Here is a 21232-nt window from a genome sequence, read left to right as displayed (position 1 = left end):
CTTAAAAAACCTTCAAATTAATCGAATTGCAATCCCTGTTATTAATTGCAATTCTTTTATTAATTTATTTTTATTTTGCAATTTAATTTACTTTTTTTGTTTTTCTTTAATATGATATTATAAAAACAGTAACCACAAAATTTTTAAAAAATACACAAAGCACACTGGACTCAGCCCGACAACACTTGAGCAAAGGCAAAAAAATAAAAATGCTAATCGTACAACTAGATCTCACTGCAGCATTTGATCTGGTTGATCACAACATACTACTACAAATATTGGAGAGAATAGGAATCACAGGCAGGGTACATTCATGGTTCCAAAGATTCCTACAATCCAGAAATTACAGTGTAAAAACAAAGAAAAATCAGAATCCTGGTACAACCCCTGTGGTGTGCCCCAAGGATCCCCACTGTCCCCAACACTCTTCAATCTATATATTGCCTCCCTAGGCACCTGCTTAGACCAACTAAACATAACATCATACAGCTATGCAGACAACATCATCTTCCTTCCGTTCGACCAACTGCCCCCGTAGCAATAAACACACTACACAAAACACTAGAAAAAGTAAAACAATGGATGAAAAATCACAAACTAAAACTAAACCGAAACAAAACGAAGTTCCTACTTCTTGAAAATGACAGAACCCCTACCATAATGAACCTTGAAATAAACTCCATCTCATACCCCAAACAACCCCACCTAAAAGTACTAGGGGTGACAATAGAGGCTGTACTGTGCAACTAGATATCAACAAAACAGTCCAAAAAGCCTTCACAGTCATGTATAACCTAAGGCAAATTCGAAAATTCTTCGATAGAACACAATTCAGACTCCTGGTCCAGGCACTAATACTAGGCCTACAAGACTACTGCACTATCATATACCTACCCTGCCCCACCACCATGATAAAACAACTACAAACAGTGCAAAACACAGCCCTCAGACTGATCTACTCACTGAAGAAGTTCGACCACATCACCGCAGCATACCAAGACACACAATGGCTACCAATACAAGCAAGAATACTTTTTAAAAAAAAATCATGTATTAATTTGTAGTTGAGTAACTGAAGTTTTCATTTCAGAATTAGATTGCTTTAAACATTTTGAGATTTCATCCATTTTTCCCCCAAGAGCCTTTACCTCCTTCGATGTTTTCAGGATTGCCATATCCAGTTTTTGGAGCACCTTCCAATGTCCAATTTTTTGCCTCCAATGTCACCTCTCTGGTGGGGGCCGATGCCCCTATGATAGTATCCCTCATTAGAAGCTCATTTACTGAACTTTCTTCCTCAGCGGGGTCCGGGACAACTTCAGCTGCCTTTTTCCCAGCTACTTTGGCAGCAGCTTCAGTTGGACAGGGAGGAGCATCTGGAAGTAGCAACAATGAGATCTCATGCCCCAAGGAGAGAGGTCCTTCTCCTACTTCTCTCGAAGTGGGGCTCATTTCGCCTATTCGTATGCAGACCACGGGCAAAAAATGTTCAATCAGGTGCTGCCGTAATGGCAGTGAGGATGTCGAGGAGGCAGGCATCCTCACACTTCCCTTCTGTTTATGCGGCATCTCAAAAGTAAATAACAAAGTTGGCAGCCCCGCGAGCAATGTTACAAACGCTCTGTGAGTGCCGCCATCTTCACAAGCAAGAATACTTTTTAAATTCTAATGTATACTACCATCCTACCTAAACACCTGCCTAACTTGGAACAACTCTTCCAGACCAAGGAAAACTTAGACACTTTTCACCCACCCCCCAATCAAAGGCATTCAGCGTAAAAAAAATACATGATGGACTACTCGCCATGCAAGCAGCGAAACTAGACAACTACATCTTCAATCTACTGATTTGAGCACCAAACTACAGAACCTTCAGGAGGGAAATAAAAACCAGGCTGTTCAAGAAATATGTCAAGACAAACTCCTGATACAACCAATATCCTCACTCCATCACCAGACTCCAAATTTTACAACCAATAGCTTCCCTGTAATCTTCTGGAAATGAGCAGAATCTCTTCCTTTTGTAATCTGCCTAGAACCGCAAGGTATTGATGGATTAAAAGAAACTAATGTTATGTATGCACAAAAAATGTTAATTATCATTTATATTTGTTTTGGGTTTTTTCAAAAAGAGGTCAAGGCAGATGATTTTAAAATATGCAATAAGATAAACACTTTCAATATTGATTATGATAATGTCCAATGATGTAAAATAAGAACAGCATAGGCTATAAACTCAATCAAAAAATGAAGGAAAAAGCCTCAGAAAGGGCCCTCCCACCTCACCAAAATGGCTTTAAAGAAGTGGTCGAGCAGTCACCTCACTGGCAAAAAACCTTCACTATGTGTTAAAGCCTTATGCTGTGCTGTGCTTCGCTAATGAAAGTTAAATGATAGAGGAAAATTTTCAACTTATCTTCACTGATTGGTACACCAATGGTGGCTAGCGTTTCACAAATACATGCTGCCTCAGGGTGTATCCCGACTGATCAGACTTCTTTCAAAAAGGGGACGCCAAATCGAAGCACAGCACAGCCTGATCAGTCTGATCAATCGGGATACACCCTGAGGCAGCATGTATTTGTGAAACTTTAACACATAGTGAAGCTTTTTTGCCAGTGAGGTGACCGCTCGATCACTTCTTTAAAGACGTTTTGGTGAGGTGGAGGGCCCTTTCTGAGGCTTTTTCCTTCATTTTTTGATTGAGTTTATAGCCTATGCTGTTCTTATTTTACATCATTGGACATTAACATAATCAATATTGAAAGTGTTAATCTTTTTACATATTATGTTTTCATCATATCTGGGTCATTAGTGGCTATTTAAAATATGCAATGTCACCTCAGTAACAACTATAGAAAAATAGACAAATTTAGTGCAAAACATAGACATCAGATATAAATTCTGAAAACGGACACATTGCGATCACTAAATTGAAAATAAAATCATTTATTTATTTAGCCTGTCCTCCCAAAAGAGCTCAGAACAAGTCACAAGAGTTACATTCACAGTATAAGCAGGACAAACTTTAGTATGGAATATAGACTTGGTGGACATAGGGGGTTTAAATTTCAGCTTTTACATTATAGTCATAACATACAGACTTGAAAATACAGACTTAAGGGTCCTTTTACTAAGATGCCCTAGCTGATTTAGTGTGCGCTAAATGCTAACGTGCCCATTATATTCTATGGACGCATTAGCATTTAGCGCATGCTAAATTGGCTAGTGTGCCTTAGTAAAAAAAACCAAAAAAAAACCCTTAGTGGACATAGGGTAGTTTAAATTCCAGCATTTTCTGTATAGACATAGCCTAAAATAGAGGTAAAATAGCTTTTGCTTTGCAGGTGTGTGCATCATTGAAGTATGGCGATTTTTGATCCTGTGGGTGTCACAGATAAGTTTTACTGAGAATGAGGTTTGTTTTTAGAATATGGAGCAATTTGATTTCGTTTGGAGTGATTTGTAAGTTTTATAGTAGTTCAAGTTATGCATGCGGTGGCAAACAAGTTTTGGTGAGGGTCCGTTTGGTATATTAGGCGGTGGTTTGAGATCCATCAGTCAGAGGTGCAGACACAGGTTGTTAAAGAGCTGGGTTTGTAAAGAGGAAGGTTTTCACGACTTTTCTGAAGTTCCATAGACTGTTTAACAATCTAATGGATAGGGGGATGATGTGCCATAGTCTGAGTATGTAATGTGAATAAGAGCGTTTCCGGGCAAAGAGCAGCCAAGTGGTAGGATCAGCCGTTTTTCTGCTTGGGATCTCGGTAATCGGTTGGGGACATAAATTTGTAGTTTTGATGCTATATAGTTTGGTATCATGTTGTAGAATGTCTTGAAGGCTAAAACCAAGACTTTAAAGGTGCATCATGTTTGGATTGGTTGTCTGGTGGTTACCATTATGTATTAATACAATTATATTGTGTGTATATGATTATATTATATATGAAAAATGAATGGAAGAAATTGCATTACAATTAGAACTATTATTATGGGGGTGGGGTCAGGGGTGGAGCCTGGGCGGGGGTACTTGGTTGACATTTGTTAGACTTACGGAATACTTGGCTTCAAGTTGAGAAACACTGAACTGTAATTGTTATTGTGCCTCTAGTAGAGAAAATGAGAAAATTAACAGGGTAGCAATACTAGTACTACGAGAAAATTAACAGGGTAGCAATACTAGTACTACTTATCATTTCTATAGCGCTACTAGACGTAAGCAGCACTATACATTACCTTTCTTTTTTTTAATGCAGACTAAGTTAGACCCTGCCTGCCAGAGACTATCTCTGGCAGAAAGTTCAAGTTTAAAAACTATTGTAGGCTTTTACTGTATGGAAACTAGATAAGTAAATCGTGTTCTTTTAAGATCTAAAACTATCTTTATAAAGAAACCTACAGTTTAGCTTTTATTCCCCAAAATAGCAAATCTCAGAACAAAATAATGTATACTTACCCAGAGAAATATCCTGCCTCCTATCTTCTCTCTGAAAGATATGTCATCTCCTTTCCTCTCAGAGAGAAATATGTCCTCTGCTCCTCTCCTCTCCTCCCAGAAAGACTAAAAGGTAGCCTTCTACTTTTCTTTAGGCTGCATACTAATTCTTTAGTTTGAGGGTAGGTGGAGTGTTGATACTGCAGGCTTAGGTCCATTTTTTCATTATTTGTGTCAAGTTGTCCTCTTTCAGCATGTTTTCATCTTTTTGTCTGCTGGAGACCCTTGACCTCTAAAAAAGTATTTAATTGATGTATTTCTCATCACGAATGCTTCTTGCTCCTCATTGCCTTTTTGTTCAGTTCTTCCATATGTTTAAGAGGGATTCAACCTGCAGGCATCTTGCATTCAGAACCAGTTCCTCACTTTGGATCACACTGTCTCTTTGGACAGGCAGAAATTTAACAGGGGGTAACAGCTTTGATAAATAATGTTTCCCAGCTAAATTTCAGTTGTAGCTTTGGTACTTGTTGAAAGAAAATAGAAAACAATTAAGTTTATGGGTTTAAAATATGTGTTATTCACACCAGATCATCTACAATCTTTTCTAGATCTCAAGGGTTTATCTAGTGGTAGGAGGTAGCTCAAAGAAATAAAGCCGGGTTGTAGACATTTAAGTCTTTTCTTTGAATTTTATTGGAATGTTATTCCCTGTAATTTCTTTTTCCTTTCTCTCTCTTAATTCGATTGAGGTCTAAGGAAGAGTTAAGTTTCATAATTTTGTTATTTGATATGTTACAATGCTTTATGATGCTATCTTTGTTGGAACATGACTCTGTATTTCTATAGCAAGTAGTTTATACTTGTAAAGTATATTAAACTCAATAAAAATAAAAGAAGAATAATAAAAAAAAAGAAAATAGAAAACACCTTACCAAAGTCCCTACCTTTTTCTCAGCTATTCTTTAAGTCAGCAGGCCTCTTTCATCTGGGCTCCAGTTTTCTCTTTTCTGATTCCCTGTGTATTATCCTGTCGCTTGACTTCCCTTCTATTATTGGGTATGCAGCAGTTTATCTTGCTAATACTACTATTTAAAGATTATGTATCAGAGATATGTGAACCAGTATGTTTCCTCAAAGATTTAGTAAAATATTAAGCAAAAACCCCTGAAAATAATTAATTGTTCCATTTTTATAGATAATATTAACCTATTTACTTCCTTGATTTTCCCTTCCAATTGATACCAAACACTAATTCCAATCCAGCTAATTCATGAGTGGGACTGTTTTACAAGATTTGGAAGATAGGGGAGGGAGAGACAAAACTAATATCTCAGAAGTGCTTTGACTTCAGAAAGTATAATTAATCAGCTCCCTTTTGAGCTACAGAAAGAAGAAAAAAAAAGAAAGCTCAAGAGTAAGCAAATAATCTTAAAATAACCCCCTTCTAACAAAGCAACATGACATAACCCTACATAGCCCAGCAATATAAATCATTATTTAAACTCATTTTTTTAAAGAAATCAAGCAGAGCGTTTAACATAAAAATATGAAAAAAATACTTCTGGTTATAATGTTTTTCTCCAAAGATAATCTCACCAACAACATACACAGATAAATCACATTTTGTAATAGTTATACCTCCTTCCTACATACATTAGTATCTCATTGTCTATGGCCACCAGCTTGAACTTGCTGTACTGCTTACCTTAAGGTTAACATAACATAAACATAACATGGATTCTTATATACCGCATCTACCTCACGGTTATTGGACACAAGATCTGACTCATGGTTAAAAACATTCACTAGGAAAATACTGATACATGAAGAAGGTAAACATAATTATCCTCATTCAAAACACTTAAAATGTAGACAAGATTCATCAACTGTTCCAGAATCGGAATACCGATTTGCTATCTAAGGATGCTTTCCCTATGAGACTAGAAAACAAGTCTCCCTTGACCCAAAAAGAAGGGTGAAGGGAAGAGATTCTTCTTTTTGGGTCAGGGGAGACTTGTTTTCCAGACTCACTTTCTAGTACTCCTCTCTTTGGGCTCTTTTGTTGGTCATTCCCTATGAGACTGCCATAGAATTGGAACACTGAAACACAGGTCTCCAACCAGGAGTAGGCTTTTAGAAGGCATAGACTTTTGTGCACTGTTAAATGTCATAGTCTTACTGTTTCCCGCATTCTGTGCTAGGGAACTGTAATCATTTCATAAAATAAAATCAATCTTTTCCCATCTTTGTTACAGTTAGTGGAGTGAAAAGAAATAATTAATAGTTCTACTCAACCTGTGCTGATGGTTGCTGTTTAATTTTATAATTTTATATTTTGACCACCTTCTATCTTTTTATAAAGGCAACTGAAATCTCTGCTTCTAGAAGGAAATCCTATAAAATCACTGCCCGTGGAGCTTGGTAAGTACTTCATTTATAGTGATACTTTGTGCTTTTTTGACTGAGAATAATTTTCAAACCATTTAGATTTTTTTAAATGACAGCTTGTGAAAGCTATTGTATTAGTTAGATTCTTCAAAATATCAGGCTTCCCATTTCATGACTCTCTTGCCTCCTCTTTTAATCCCTTTCTTCAATCTCATTTATTATCTTTTTCTTCTAAGGTATCACTTAGTTTATATTTTTTGCATTCTGAGTTTAAAAAATATGCTCTTTATCCTAAGACAAGCAGGCAGCATATTCACACGTGTGGGTGACGTCATCCATGGAGCCCAGTACAGACAGTGGTAAAAGTGTACTTGCACTTTAATTTTTTTTAGAAACTTCATGGCTGCCTTCACCACGCATATGTGAGTGCCTTCCCACCTGATGCCAGCTTGTGGTACCTCATTTCTTCATTTTCCGTGGAGTGAAGTACTGTTTTTCTGGACTCTGTCCAGCCTGCATTGCCTTTCCATCAACGACATTACTTTTGGCATTGGCCTTTTTTTCTCATTTTCCTTTTCTTTCTTTCTTTTTTGATCTGTAAAAAAAAAAATATATATATATATATATATATATATTGTTACCTGCCGGGGTCTCTGGAAGCTTGTGGAGGACCACCGACAGGCGGCAGCACGACCCTGGCGTGGCCCCCAAAGTGGAAGACCTCACTGGTGTCTCAATACTCTGGGCTTCGCTACAATAAATCACAGTGAGAGCCAAGTCAAATCAAAAATGTCCAAGGTTTAATTTGTCACCAAAAAACAAAAAATAGAAAACCAAAATCATACAAGGAAGCACTAGCACTATCTTCCTTTTGCTCCAAAGGGAAAAAGTTTCTATCCTCCCAAAACAGTTCAATGGAAGAACAGCAGTTCTTATATTAGGTAAGTCCATAGAAGTCCACAATAACGGTTCTAGCTGCTTCACCCAGCACTGAACCACACTCTCAGCAAGAGAAAACAAAACTAGTCCCAAAAAGGAAAAGTCCTCAAGAATATTCTTGAGTCCTGGACTTTTCAGCATATAATCCAGTTTCTTCACCAGGCTCTTATATTCTGTATTGCAAAGCAAACTTCAAACATAAAAAGAAAAGTAAGGCATTACTGCAGGCTCTTGTCATTCCAGCAATAGCTACTCTCCAGTCCTTCTCGCTGTTGGACCACAGAATTGCTGGTTCCCCTTTATTAAATAGCTTTAACAAGCTCCCGCAGAATCCCAACCCTTAGATCTTCGGGATCCTACCCCAATTCTGAAAGTCCCTTGGAGTATAACAGGAAACAGGGAAACTGCTCCACAAGCCCAAAAGAAAACTCCTTTCAGTTTCCCCTGGCTTTTACACACCTGGAGTGCAGCAATGTAATTAATGCTGAATGCTGCTGCAGCACTGCTCTCAGCTTGGTTTTTCAGTAGAACCAAAACTTTTATACCAAAACAAACAGTCCCAATAACTATCTTCTTATGGAAACCAGTACCTCCAGTCCTTAGTGAGAGACTGCCAAGCTGACATCCATGGCTTCCACATTCTCAGCTCCAGGCAGCACCCATTCAGCCGTGTCCATGTTTTCTGGAACACCCAACTGCTCTGCTGACTCTTGGTCAATTGAATTCTCCCATTCCATAGGCTCCTGTGCAAGGTCTGGCCTTTGCCTGGCCTGGAGAACCTTCTCTGCCAGGTCCTCATGTGCAGCCTCCCTTACTGCCTTGGAGAGCTGTTTAAGAGTGTTTGTGCCACTCCCTGTTCTATGTGTCTGTGTTCCTAGCTTTCATGCTCTTTGGCTCCCCCCCCCCCCCCCCAGGCTGCTGGGCAGAATACAATTGGGAGCCTGATTAAACCTCTTAAGGGGGCTGGGTTTCTTACTAGGACGTGGAGCTAACCTGTATTCTGGCACCTGCTCAGGTTCAGATGGCTCAGGATAGGCAGCTCTGCTTTCAGGATCTCCTGCCTGATCATTCTCGGTCAGTCTCTGGTCTCGGTCAAAGGATTTAGTATTGGGTTTTACTCTGACATGATCGTATCTGGGAGCGGAAATATCACAATATATATATATATATATATATATATATATATATATTTGTACCTCAGTTGGGCATTTCAGCTCTCTTTTTTCTGCCTCAGCGGTTGTGTTTCCTACTTCATTATTACCATTGAGTTTAATCTTGCTGCTGAGATTTTTCCATCAATGTAGAAACCATCGAGCGGTTTTAAGAAATGCTGTTGGTGCCATTGTCCTATCTCAATCATTGACCCGCATAGTTGGTGTTTGCAGTGTTTGGGCCTTGAGCATCGGGTAGACACCTGTATTCATTGCTCCACCATACAAATACGCTCATTGAAAGCTCATCGCATCCAGTGAGAAGCTGTTCAGCTCCAACATGGATTCCAGGGATAAATCTGAGCCCTCAGTATCGGTAGTACTGGAATCAACATTGAATATGATTCCTACATTGGGGAAGCCTGCTAAGAAGCCATCTTCTTCCTAGCATCAATTGTGCATAAACGAGCATGCCAAATTTGTATGTCAAACATCAGTCCAGCAGAGGAAAGCCCTGGCGGGCAGGCTGCGAGCAACCTATTCACTGCTGCTGCTGCTGCTGCTGCTGCTGCTGCTTTAGGAGGCCCAAAAGTTGAGGTTTCCTGAGGCCGGGGGGGTGTTAATCGATAAATGCTGCACATGGGGACAGGAGGGAGAGATGGAAAACTACTGCACGGGGGGATGGGAGGGAGGAATGGAATTCCCTTTTCCCACGCAGAATCTCACCATGCCAGCCATATCAGCATCAAATTTTGTGGTGTTGCAGTATCAGCAGCAATTCCTGCTTGTTGCCTGCCACTGACATGGAAGTCTGTCCGTGACAGAGTGGATACTGCCAGGATAGTGGCAGGCCATAGAATGATAACACAATGGCTATACCACCAATTGGAACCTTCAATATATCATGAAAAGAGAAAATTGGCCCAGTATATACTAATCTCCAAATCTTATAAGGAGAACATAAGATACAACGATCCTCAGAGGGTGAATTACCCACAGGTTCAAGTGAGTCGCTCTCACTCAACCACGATCTTCACTGGATCATATACGTATCTCTATTTAATTTGTTATTTTTTTATTTTTTTATATATAACAATATTAAAGTTTTGTTCATACTTTAAATGACTTAAATTAATGACTTAGCTTGCTATTTTAGATAAGGGAGCGCCTCCACCAACATGCCATTTTTCACAATGCTTTCCTCAGGGTTGAGGCTCCCGATTTGTATCTGAAAAATATATAAATATCAAATATTACTCCCAAAGTTCATTTTGTCATGTTCTTAAAACAACATTTATAACTAAAAGTAATAAAACTTTAATAATGGCCAATCAAGACCAATAGCTTTTTCAACTTACTCATGTGTGAAATGAAAATCGCTCCGTTCGAGTAAATTTCATAGTGAACGAGCGCGTCTGTCGTCAGATCCGGTTTTAACCCCAAGAGGAGGGATCTCAACCAGAGAAACGTCACGTACTTTTTTGATTTACCAGACTTAATTCAAAGCTTTCAGCGGACTCAGACTACTGACATCCAGTCAATTTCTTCGTTTAATCCATGAGGAGATAAAGCATTCAAAATAAAAATCCATTTCTGTTCTTTGATGTTAAGAGCTGATTTATAATTCCCACCCTCCTTCCCTATTTTTACAAAATCAATAATGCGCCATCTAATGTCATGCCAAGAGTGCTGCTTTTTTATCCAATGATTCACAATAGGTGCTGTATCAGTTTCTGTATGAACTCGCGATTTATGTTCATTCAGCCGGGTTTTAATCGAACGCTGAGTTCTTCCAACATAAATCAAGTTACACGGACACTGGATAATGTAAATGACATTGGTAGTATTACAAGTAGTGATGTCCTATTGGAGGATATGCCTGAAAAACCGTTGTTTGCTTTCAAGAGACACCGAAATATAGGAGAAATATTGCAAAGTACTTCAGCCCCCTCTCAACGAGGGTATCACACAAGTTGTGGCAGATGTCAATGGTGTCCTTTCACCATCCCCGGAGAATCTTGGTGTCATCCCACTACGGGATTGGTGGTTCAATCTAAGGACATCACTACTTGTAATACTACCAATGTCATTTACATTATCCAGTGTCCGTGTAACTTGATTTATGTTGGAAGAACTCAGCGTTCGATTAAAACCCGGCTGAATGAACATAAATCGCGAGTTCATACAGAAACTGATACAGCACCTATTGTGAATCATTGGATAAAAAAGCAGCACTCTTGGCATGACATTAGATGGCGCATTATTGATTTTGTAAAAATAGGGAAGGAGGGTGGGAATTATAAATCAGCTCTTAACATCAAAGAACAGAAATGGATTTTTATTTTGAATGCTTTATCTCCTCATGGATTAAACGAAGAAATTGACTGGATGTCAGTAGTCTGAGTCCGCTGAAAGCTTTGAATTAAGTCTGGTAAATCAAAAAAGTACGTGACGTTTCTCTGGTTGAGATCCCTCCTCTTGGGGTTAAAACCGGATCTGACGACAGACGCGCTCGTTCACTATGAAATTTACTCGAACGGAGCGATTTTCATTTCACACATGAGTAAGTTGAAAAAGCTATTGGTCTTGATTGGCCATTATTAAATAGTTTTATTACTTTTAGTTATAAATGTTGTTTTAAGAACATGACAAAATGAACTTTGGGAGTAATATTTGATATTTATATATTTTTCAGATACAAATCGGGAGGCTCAAACCTGAGGAAAGCATTGTGAAACATGTGTTGGTGGAGGCGCTCCCTTATCTAAAATAGCAAGCTAAGTCATTAATTTAAGTCATTTAAAGTATGAACAAAACTTTAATATTGTTATATATAAAAAAATAAAAAAATAACAAATTAAATAGAGATATGTATATGATCCAGTGAAGATCGTGGTTGAGTGAGAGCGACTCACTTGAACCTGTGGGTAATTCACCCTCTGAGGATCGTTGTATCTTATGTTCTCCTTATAAGATTTGGAGATTAGTATATACTGGGCCAATTTTCTCTTTTCAGGATAGTGGCAGGCAACATGTGAGAGTCACTGCCAATACCGCGACCTGAAGAAACAAACCTTGGAGTATAGAGGAGGAGAGGAAGGATAGTTGGTGGCACAGGGGGAGGGAAGGGGGTGCAAGGAACTTTAAGAAGGAAAGTTGCTGGCACAGGGGGAGGGAAGAGGAAGGAAAGTTGGTGGCACAGGGGGGATCAGAGGGAGACATGCATGGTGAGGGGAGAGGATGAAATTGCACATAATGGAGGGGAGGAAGGGAAGGATGGTGCATGGAGGGGGATAGAGCGATTTGATATAGGGCACAGGGAAGGGAGAGAGAGAGGCATTGGAGTAGATGAGAGGGATAGACAGATATACAGGAGGTGGAAGGGAAGAAGGAGGGAGATGGATCCAGGAATAGAATGGAGTGATGGAGAGATGCCTGGAAATAAGAGTGAGGGAAGAGAGTGGGAGAAATGCTGGACCATGGGGGGAAAGTGCAACAGGGAAGAGATAGGGAGATGTCAGGCTATGAGGGTGGGGAGGAGATGCTGGACTATAAGGGTGGAGGAAAGAAGATGCTGAGAATAGTAGAACCCTGAGGGGAAGGAGAAGGTGTTAAGGAAACAGATAAGAAGATACATATAACAGAGGGTAAAAAATATGATAATGGAGGTACATTGAAGATGAAATGGGATGGAGGACTGTGGAAGGCATAAGATGGGGAATGGGAGAGAAGATGGAATTGTGATAGGTATCTGAAAAGTGGAAAAGAGAACAAGGGTGAGAGAGACAGAAAAGAGCTAAAAAGGAATGATCAATATGTCTGAGGCAGGTGTAGTGAGGGAACAGACAGGAAAGAGTAGAAAAGACAAATGGGTAGCAGCCTTTTGAAGGAGAATTAGCAGACAATAGGAAAGCAGAAAAAAGAAACTGGAACCAACCTGATGGAAAAAATAAAATATCCAAACAACAAAGGTAGAAGAAAAACATTTTATTGTAACTGTTTTAAATGGAATATGGGTAATAATTAGCAAAAATATTGTTTAAATTTTGACAAACTTGCAGAATTTTGCTAATTTTCTGCACATAACTTTGAATTTATTTGCACAGAATTCCTATGAACATTGGAGCTGTTACCGTCACAGCTGGCACTAAAAACCTTGCCACGATTTTGTAAAAGGGGTGGGGGTGGGAGTTGGGATAAATTACTGCTGAATGCACATACATTATGGCTATATGGTGGTATTTATTTATTTATTCCTAGAGAGATGCTCAGATTTCATATATGAATAATAAAAAGTGTGCAAATTATCCCCCTCCTCTTTTACAAAACCACGCAAGAGGTTATAGTGCCAGCCGGCGCCCTGAATGTTCTGTGCCGCTCTGATGGTCATAGAGTTCCTATGAGCATCAGAGCAGCGCAGAGCATTCTTCGTGCCGGCCAGCACTAAAACCTCTTGCGCGGTTTTGTAAAAGGGTGGTACTATTCTTAGAATATCTAAAACAGTAAGAATAATATCATATACAAGAAATGAGACTTAAGAATTAGAGGAAAGGAGGAGGCTAGAGAGTCATGAAATGGGAAATCTGATCTTTTGAAGAATCTAGCTAATAGCACAACTTTCGTAGTTAATAGCACAGCTTTCATAAGTTGTCATTTATACAATCTAAATGGTTTGAAAATTAATATCTATAGATTGCACACACATTTGCTGTGTGTTGCCCCTCCCCCTTTTAATTTTTTTGGTTTCCCTGATAAAATATGCACTGTATAGTGAGAGGGGGAGAGGTATGGATTGTGAAGCTGATATGAGGCAAATCTGTGGAAGGATGTGCTATGGAAGAAGGAGGAGAAAGTGAGAGATCAGTACAAAGGACAATAGGACAATAGGAATTGAGGAGGAAGAGAAAAAGTGAAACACAAGGGAGAAGGTAGTAGAGGAGCTGGGATTTAGTTGCTGAAGATACTCCAGAAGCATAATTGGACAATAAGACAATGGATGGTATTGTGGCTGCTGAGAATCTCTGGAGTGTGTGTTAACTGCTGTCAGCCATTTTAGCGACATCTGCCTATAAAAATAAATGTTAAACTACATAGTCCTAAACTAATTTGAATCTTGGTAATTCCATTCTGAGAATTTTCTAATCCTGTTTGCTGAACCCTCTTTTTTAATGGCAGCATTTTCATATGCATTATAAAATTAATTGCATCTATTTTCTGTTCTGCTGCACACAATTATTTGATGATGCACTTTGGCAATTGCACTTACTCTGAGGACACTTTAGCTTATAGCTCATTATTTCAGTTAGAAATTCAGTTTATATGGTGGCAATAAACGCATAGATAAATATTTTTATAGTAATGTGGTGCAGAAAATAACTTGATATTAGTAGAAATAATTATATAAAGTAACAAAATTGTTTTGGTGGGAGACTGCCTAATAAAAATGCAGATATAGGGGGTAATTCTATAAGTAAGGAGATGCCTAGTGTCAAGCAGCAAGAATGCACATAAATGCTGAAATTCTGTATGTGAACACATACACATGTAAATGAGTGGTTTCCAGCTAAATGGTATTCTGTAAGTATGCATCTTGATGTGATGGCATGTATGCTGAAGATGGGCATTGATCTGGTTGGAATTTAAATGAGCGCAGGTGGGGCACATGCGTGCATAGATTATAAAATTTTATTAATTAGGCATAGCCATTTATACCAGCTTAAATATAGGCACATTTTCTGCCACTTAGGCAAAAAACAATGAGCCAACAATGACCTACTTGTACTTATAACTATGTATTAGAAACTATGACCTAACTGTATTCATAATTGTACTGATCTACCTGCACTAGCAACCCTATTGAATGTCCATGTCCATTGTAACTTCCTGGGCAACTGACCCAACCTCTTATGATGTAATCCGATTTAGAACTGAATAGGTAAAGGCAGGATAGAAAACTTGATCAACATAACATATTCTATAAAGAAGAGTAGGCGGCCACTTTTCTTTATAGAATAGGATTCAAATAAGCATTTCCGCATACCTGAATCCAATTGCCCCCTTATAGAATTCCCCTCAAAGTACTTCATTAAAACCTGAACACCCTAGCTCTAACAAAATTGTATACATAACAACTGGGTAACATAATAATAATGGGTGATTTCAATTACCCTGATATTGGCTGGGTAAATGTAATATCAGGGCATGCTAGAGAGGTAAAATTCCTTGAAATCAAGGACTGCCTTAGAGAGCAGCTGCGCCAGGAACCAACAAGAGACGATGCAATTCTAGACCTCGTCCTTAGCAGCCTTGTGATTGTTGTCCAGTTTGGACTATTGTAACTTGGTGCTGCTAGGTGTTTCCAAGAGTGCGGATTATGCGCTACAAGTTACACAAAACTTGATTATTCACGTTCTGTTTGGTACTGGGAAATTTGACCGTGTCTGAGTTTTATGTGAAACTATACTGGTTGAAGATTGATTTTATTAACCTATCTTTGCCTTCATGGTATGGCGCCGAGATATTTAATCAACTGTATATCTGAGAATGTGTCATCATGTAGTTTACGCTCTGCTCAAAACATGGAGTTACACATCCCTACTTTAAGGCAGGTAAGGTTGCAAGTTACAAGAATGGGATCTTTTTCTTGCACTGGTTCAGAAGCGTGGAATTCGATTCCATTGTACATTAGAAAGCAAAAGGATGTGACTGTTTTTAAGAAGCTTTTGAAGAGACATCTGTTTTGTGACAAGATGTATGGGCACTGAGCACTTTTTTGTATAATATGTAGATGAAATTTATATATGGCTGTTTTGTAATACTTAACTTTTAAAAAAGGAGACTATGGCAATATCAGGAGAAAGGTGTTTTTTTTTTTGTTTGTTTGTTTGTTTTCCATAGAGGAACAGCTGCAAAGGTAAAAAATTTACATCAGGTTTAGATGGTATTCAAAAATACCATCCTGGAAGCCTGGACCAGATATATTTTATGTATTAAAAAAGGAGGAAGGAAGATCAAAAGGCAGCCGGTGAGGATTAACAAGTGAGGTGAAAGAAGCTATTGGAGCCAAAAGAAAATCCTTCAGAAAGTGGAAGAAGGATCCAACTGAAAATAATATAAAACACCATAAGGAATGGCAAGTCAAATGCAAGGTGCTGATAAGGAAAGCAAAGAGAGGCCTTGAAAAGAGATTGTGCTGGAGGCAAAAACATAGAGTAAAAACTTTTTTTTAGGTATATTAGAATCAAGAAGCTGGGAAAATAATTGGTTGGACTGCTAGATGGCAGAGGGATAAAAGGGGGCACTCGGGGAAGACAAAGCCATAGCAGAGAGTTTAGGGGATCCTTTTACTAAGCTGCACTAGTGGTTTTAGTGCACGCTACAGTGCCGCACGTGCTAGACGCTAACGCCTCCATTGAGCTGGCGCGGGGGTTAGCGCGCGTTAATCTGCAGCGTGCGCTAAAAATGCTACCGCAGCTTAGTAAAAGGAGCCCTAAATGAATTTTTTGCTTTGGTCTTCATAGATGCTGATGAGTCAGAGAAACTGAAACAAATCTCAGTAACCCTGGAAGATGTAGCAGGGCAGCTTGACAAATTGAAGAGTAGCAAATTGTCTGGACTGGATGGTATATATCCCAGAGTATTGATAGAACTGAAAAATTCACTTGCAGAGCTATTGTTATGAATTGATCATTTATCTTTAAAATCCAGTGTGGTACCCAAAGACTGGAGGGTGACCAACATAATGCAAATTTTAGACAGATGAGTGTGATATCTGTGCCAGGCAAAATTAGAGCATGGATTAATGAGAAAAAACTAACATGGATTTAGTCACGGGAATCTTGCCTCACCAATCTATTACATTTCTTCAAAGAGGTGAATAAAGGTAAGTTGGTTGATATTATGTATTTGGATTTTTAAATGGCATTTGACAACTCATAAAAAACTTCTGAGGAAATTAGAAAGTCATGGGATAGAAGATAATGTCTTATTATGGATTATGAATTGGTTAAAAGATTAAAAACAGTAATGGTCAATATTCTCAACTAGTGTTTTAGCCCGTTACATTAACGGGTGCTAGAGTAGATGTCTGTCTGTTTTTTTTATTTGTCTTTTTCTCCTTGGACGTTGTCTGTCTGTCTGTCATTCTTTCTGTCTGTGTCTTTTCTTGGCCCCCTGTCTGTCTATCTTTATTTCTAACTCTATCCTCTTCCCTCAATCCTGCATGTGCCCTTTTTTCTTTCTCTTCCCAACTTTCTTCCCAACGTCTGCTCCCCCTGTCCCCCACACTTCCATTCAGTGTCTGTCTCCCTCTCTCTACCCCTTCCATCTACTGTTCACCCTCTGTCTTGCCCCTTCCTTTCACTGCCCTCTCTTCACTTTCCATCTAGTGTCCGCTATCTCTCTCTCTCTCTCTGTTCCATATGGCATCTCCTCCTTCCTTTCCCCCTTCCTTTTCTCTTGGTCTGGTATACCTTCCTCCTTCCCTCCATGCCCTGTCATCTCTTCTTCCCTCCAAGCCACTCTCTCCACCTCTGCTCCCTTTCCTCCTTGAACTTCATCGGGAAGCAGCAGCATTCACAATTCATTGCTGTTGCCGGCTTCAGGTCTTCCTCTCTGACGGGTCCTGTCTTCATGAAAACAGGAAGTAGGCAGAACCCGCCAGAGAGGAAGGCCTGAAGCCGGCAACAGCAGCGAATTGTAAACGCTGCTGCTGCCTGAAGCACCCAAGGCAGACCGCTTCTCTCCCCTCCCAGCCCAACCCTCGCTGACTCTCCTATCTCTCCCTCCCATGCGACCCTTCCAGCGAGATGACCTTAACAACAAACCTCCCTCCAGCATTGGCAGCCGCAGCACACGAAACAGGCTGCTTCGCGGCTTTCTCCTGCCGTTGAGTCCCTCTGTCGCGTCACTGATGATGTCATCAGTGATGCGGCAGAGGGACTCACCGGCAGGAGAAAGCAGCGAAGCAACCTGTTTAGCGTGCTGCGGCTGCCAACGCTGGAGGGAGGTTTGTGCCGGTATGTGCAGGAGAAGCGGTATGTCCTTCCCCCTCCAGTCCCTGTGCAGCACTTGGCGAGACGCCTCCTCCCACGATCCCCATCTTCATGCGCCTTATTCAACAGGTGTGGCTGTGAGTTCGGGTGTGCACTATGAGTCAGCTACATCACTCGAATGCTGGGGAGGCTCTTGAGAGGAGCTGCCGCCGCTCTTAATAAATTCAACAGGTGCGGCTCCTGAGTTCGGGCGTGCAGTGTAAAAGAGTAGGCCACAGCGTTTGAGTGTGGGCCCGTTGTAAGCGCGCATGTGCTCTCCTGCCTGCCATGGACCTACGTATCACGGAACATGCAGGTAGGAGTGCGCATGCGCGCTTAGCATTTTATTATAGTAGATGGAAAAGGGTAAATAGTTGGATTTCCCAGGGGTCTGTATTGGGACCGCTGCTTTTTAACAAATATATCAATGATCTAAAGAAGGGAATAACTAGAGATAATTAAATTTGCCAAAGAAACAAAGTTGTTTAAAGTTGTTAAATTGCAAGAAGATTGTGAAAAATTGCAAGAGGACCAAATGGCAGATGAAATTTAATGTGAACAAATGCAAAGTGATGCGCATTGGGAAGAATAACGCAAATCATTGTTACCAGATGTTAGGGTCCACCTTGGGGTCAGCGCCCAAGAAAAAGATCTAGGTGTCATTGTAGACAACATGCTGAAACCTTCTGCCCAATATGCGGTGATGGCCAAAAAAGGAATTATTAGAAAAAGGATAGTAAATGAGACTAAGAATGTTATAATGCCTCTGTATCATTCCATGGTACGATCTCACCTTACATTCAATTCTGGTCACCTTATCTCAAAAAAGATATAGCAGAACTAGAAAAGGTTCAAAGAAGAGCAACCAAGATGATACAGGGAATGGAACTTCTTTCATATGAGAAAAGACTAAAGAATTCTAAAGGTCTCTTCAGTTTGGGAAAGAGATGGCTGAGGGGGAGATATGATTGAAGTCTACAAAATCCTGAGTGGTTTAGAACAGGTATAAGTGGATCTATTTTTTTACTCCATCAAAAATTACAAAGTTCCTGGAAGAAAGTCCATAGTCTGCTATTGAGACAGATATGAGGGAAGCTACTGCTTGCCCTGGTTTGGTAACATGACATGTTGCTACTATTTGGGTTTTTGCCAGGTACTTGTGATCTGGATTGGCCACTGTAAAGACGAGCTACTTGGCTAGATGGAACATTGGTTTGACCCTGTAAGACTATTCTTAAGGCCTTGGGCGACTGGGCATCAAAATGGCAGATGATGTTTAATATGAACAAGTGCCAAGTGATGCATAAGGGAAAAAATAACTTGAACTATAGCTACATGATGCAGATTCCATGTTAGGAGTCACCAACCAGGAAAAAGAGTTAGGCATCATCATTGAGGATACATTGAAACCCTTGGCTCAGTGTGCAGTGGCAGCTAAGAAAGCACATAGAATATTAGGAATTATCAGGAAAGGAATGGAAAACAAAGATGAGAATGTTGTACTGCCTTTGTTTTGCTCCATGGTACGGCTGCATCTTGAATACTGTGAGCAATTCTGGTTGCCACATTTCAAAGATATAATGGAATTTGAAAAAGTACAGAGAAGGGTGACAAAAATGATTAATGGGATGACTTCCCTATGAGTAAAGTCTAAAGTGGCTAAGGCTATTCAGCCTGGAGAAGAGACAGCTCGGGAGATATGATAGCGGTCTATAAGATACTAAGTGGAATGGAATAAGTAGATGTAGATCGCTTGTTTACACTTCCCAAAAATACTAGGACTAGAGACCACGCAATGGAGCTACTAAATAGTAGATTTAAAATAAGCCAGAGAAAATATTTCTTCACTCAACATGTAATTAAACTCTAGAATTCATTGCCAGAGAATGTGTTGAAAGCAGTTAGCTTAGAAGGGTTTAAAAAAGGTTTGGCTAACTTCTTAAAAGAAGAGTCCATAAGCCATTATTAAGATGGGCCTGGGGAAATCACTGCTTATTTCTAAGATAAGCAGCATAAAATCTGTTTAAGTGTTTTACTGTTTGCCAGGTACTTGTGACCCAGGTTGGCCACTGTTAGAAACAGGATACTGGACTTGATGGACCTTTGGTCTGTCCCAATATGGCAACTCTTATACTCTTATGTACATTCAGTATCAAGCTAGTATTATTGCACTCATCAATAATGGCATATTTTGTAAAAGTTTGTTATATCATAGCAATGGTTATTGATCTGAATGCATGGATATTAAATATACAGTATAAGCATATACAATTTATAATATTGTAATTGTGAGGACTTTATATGTTTATGTGCTTGATATACCACCCTTCTTAAGGCAAAACAAAGGAGTTTGCACCCAAGTCATGAAATAGAAAGGAATGCCAATTTATCAGACAGGAAATTGATAGCAAAAGTTAATTGAAAACGAATAAAGAAGGAGAAGAAAAAGGAATGTGGAGGGGCATAATTAAAAAAAATGTCTAAGTCCCCTTTTGGTCTAAGGCCATAAACGTTGAAAGTAGAAGCAGGGAAAATGTCCATTATAAAAAAACAAAACAAAAAAAAAAAAAAACCGTCCAAAAAGGAGGTGTTTTTTTTTTTTATAATGGCCTGCCTCTACATTCAGCTATTTAAATGCCCAGACCACCACTACGTCTAAATTTACACCATATAATCAACCTAATAAAAGCCTAAGTCCCAAAAGCCCAAAACAAGGGCTTTTAGGCGAAGGAGGGACCAGTACTTCACCTAAAACCTGGATTCTGTAACTGGTGTCTGTCAAAAACAACACCGGTCAGAATCTACCCCTCCCCCCCCCCGACAACGATCCAGGCAGGAGGGAGCCCAAGCCCTCCTGCCCGGCGACACCCCCCCATCAACGATCTGGGCAGGAGGGAGCCCAAGCCCTCCTGCTCGGTGAAATCCCCCCCGACAACGAACCAGGCAGGAGGGATCCCAAGCCCTCCTGCCCAGCTACACCCCCCCTCACAACCGCCCCCCAAACCCCCGATTGGTCTGCCGAACACCTCCCCCCCACCCGCTGACCCGCGAGACCCCCCCCGCTGACCCTGCGACACCCTCCCACCCCAAACAACCCCCGTACCTGTAAACAAGTTGGCCGGACGGACAGGTCCCAAGCCCATCCGGCAGGCCCGCCATCCTCAGAATGGCGGGCCTTAGGGCCTGATTGGCCCAGGTACCTCAAACCCCCCCCACAGGTGTGGCCTGAGGCGCCTGGGCCAACCTGAATCGGCCCAGTAGCCGTAGACCCCTTCTGTAGGCGT

General features: G+C 40.2%; 1 protein-coding gene across 7 annotated transcripts in view; it reads left to right on the top strand.

Annotated features, from left to right (window-relative positions):
- The window catches only part of LRRC27 (leucine rich repeat containing 27), a 125397-nt gene that overhangs the window by 32317 nt on the left and 71848 nt on the right, over nt 1–21232 (top strand). For all 7 annotated transcript variants that reach the window (XM_033942753.1, XM_033942751.1, XM_033942754.1 and 4 more), the window contains exon 4: nt 6801–6859. In XM_033942753.1, the coding sequence (XP_033798644.1) occupies nt 6801–6859 (59 nt within the window). The remainder of the gene's footprint in view (nt 1–6800; nt 6860–21232) is intronic.

Source organism: Geotrypetes seraphini, chromosome 4, assembly GCF_902459505.1.
Source record: "Geotrypetes seraphini chromosome 4, aGeoSer1.1, whole genome shotgun sequence".
In the NCBI taxonomy this organism is placed as follows: domain Eukaryota; kingdom Metazoa; phylum Chordata; class Amphibia; order Gymnophiona; family Dermophiidae; genus Geotrypetes; species Geotrypetes seraphini.
The sequence above is the reverse complement of the archived record's forward strand: the minus strand, read 5'-3'. Positions and strand labels throughout refer to the sequence as shown.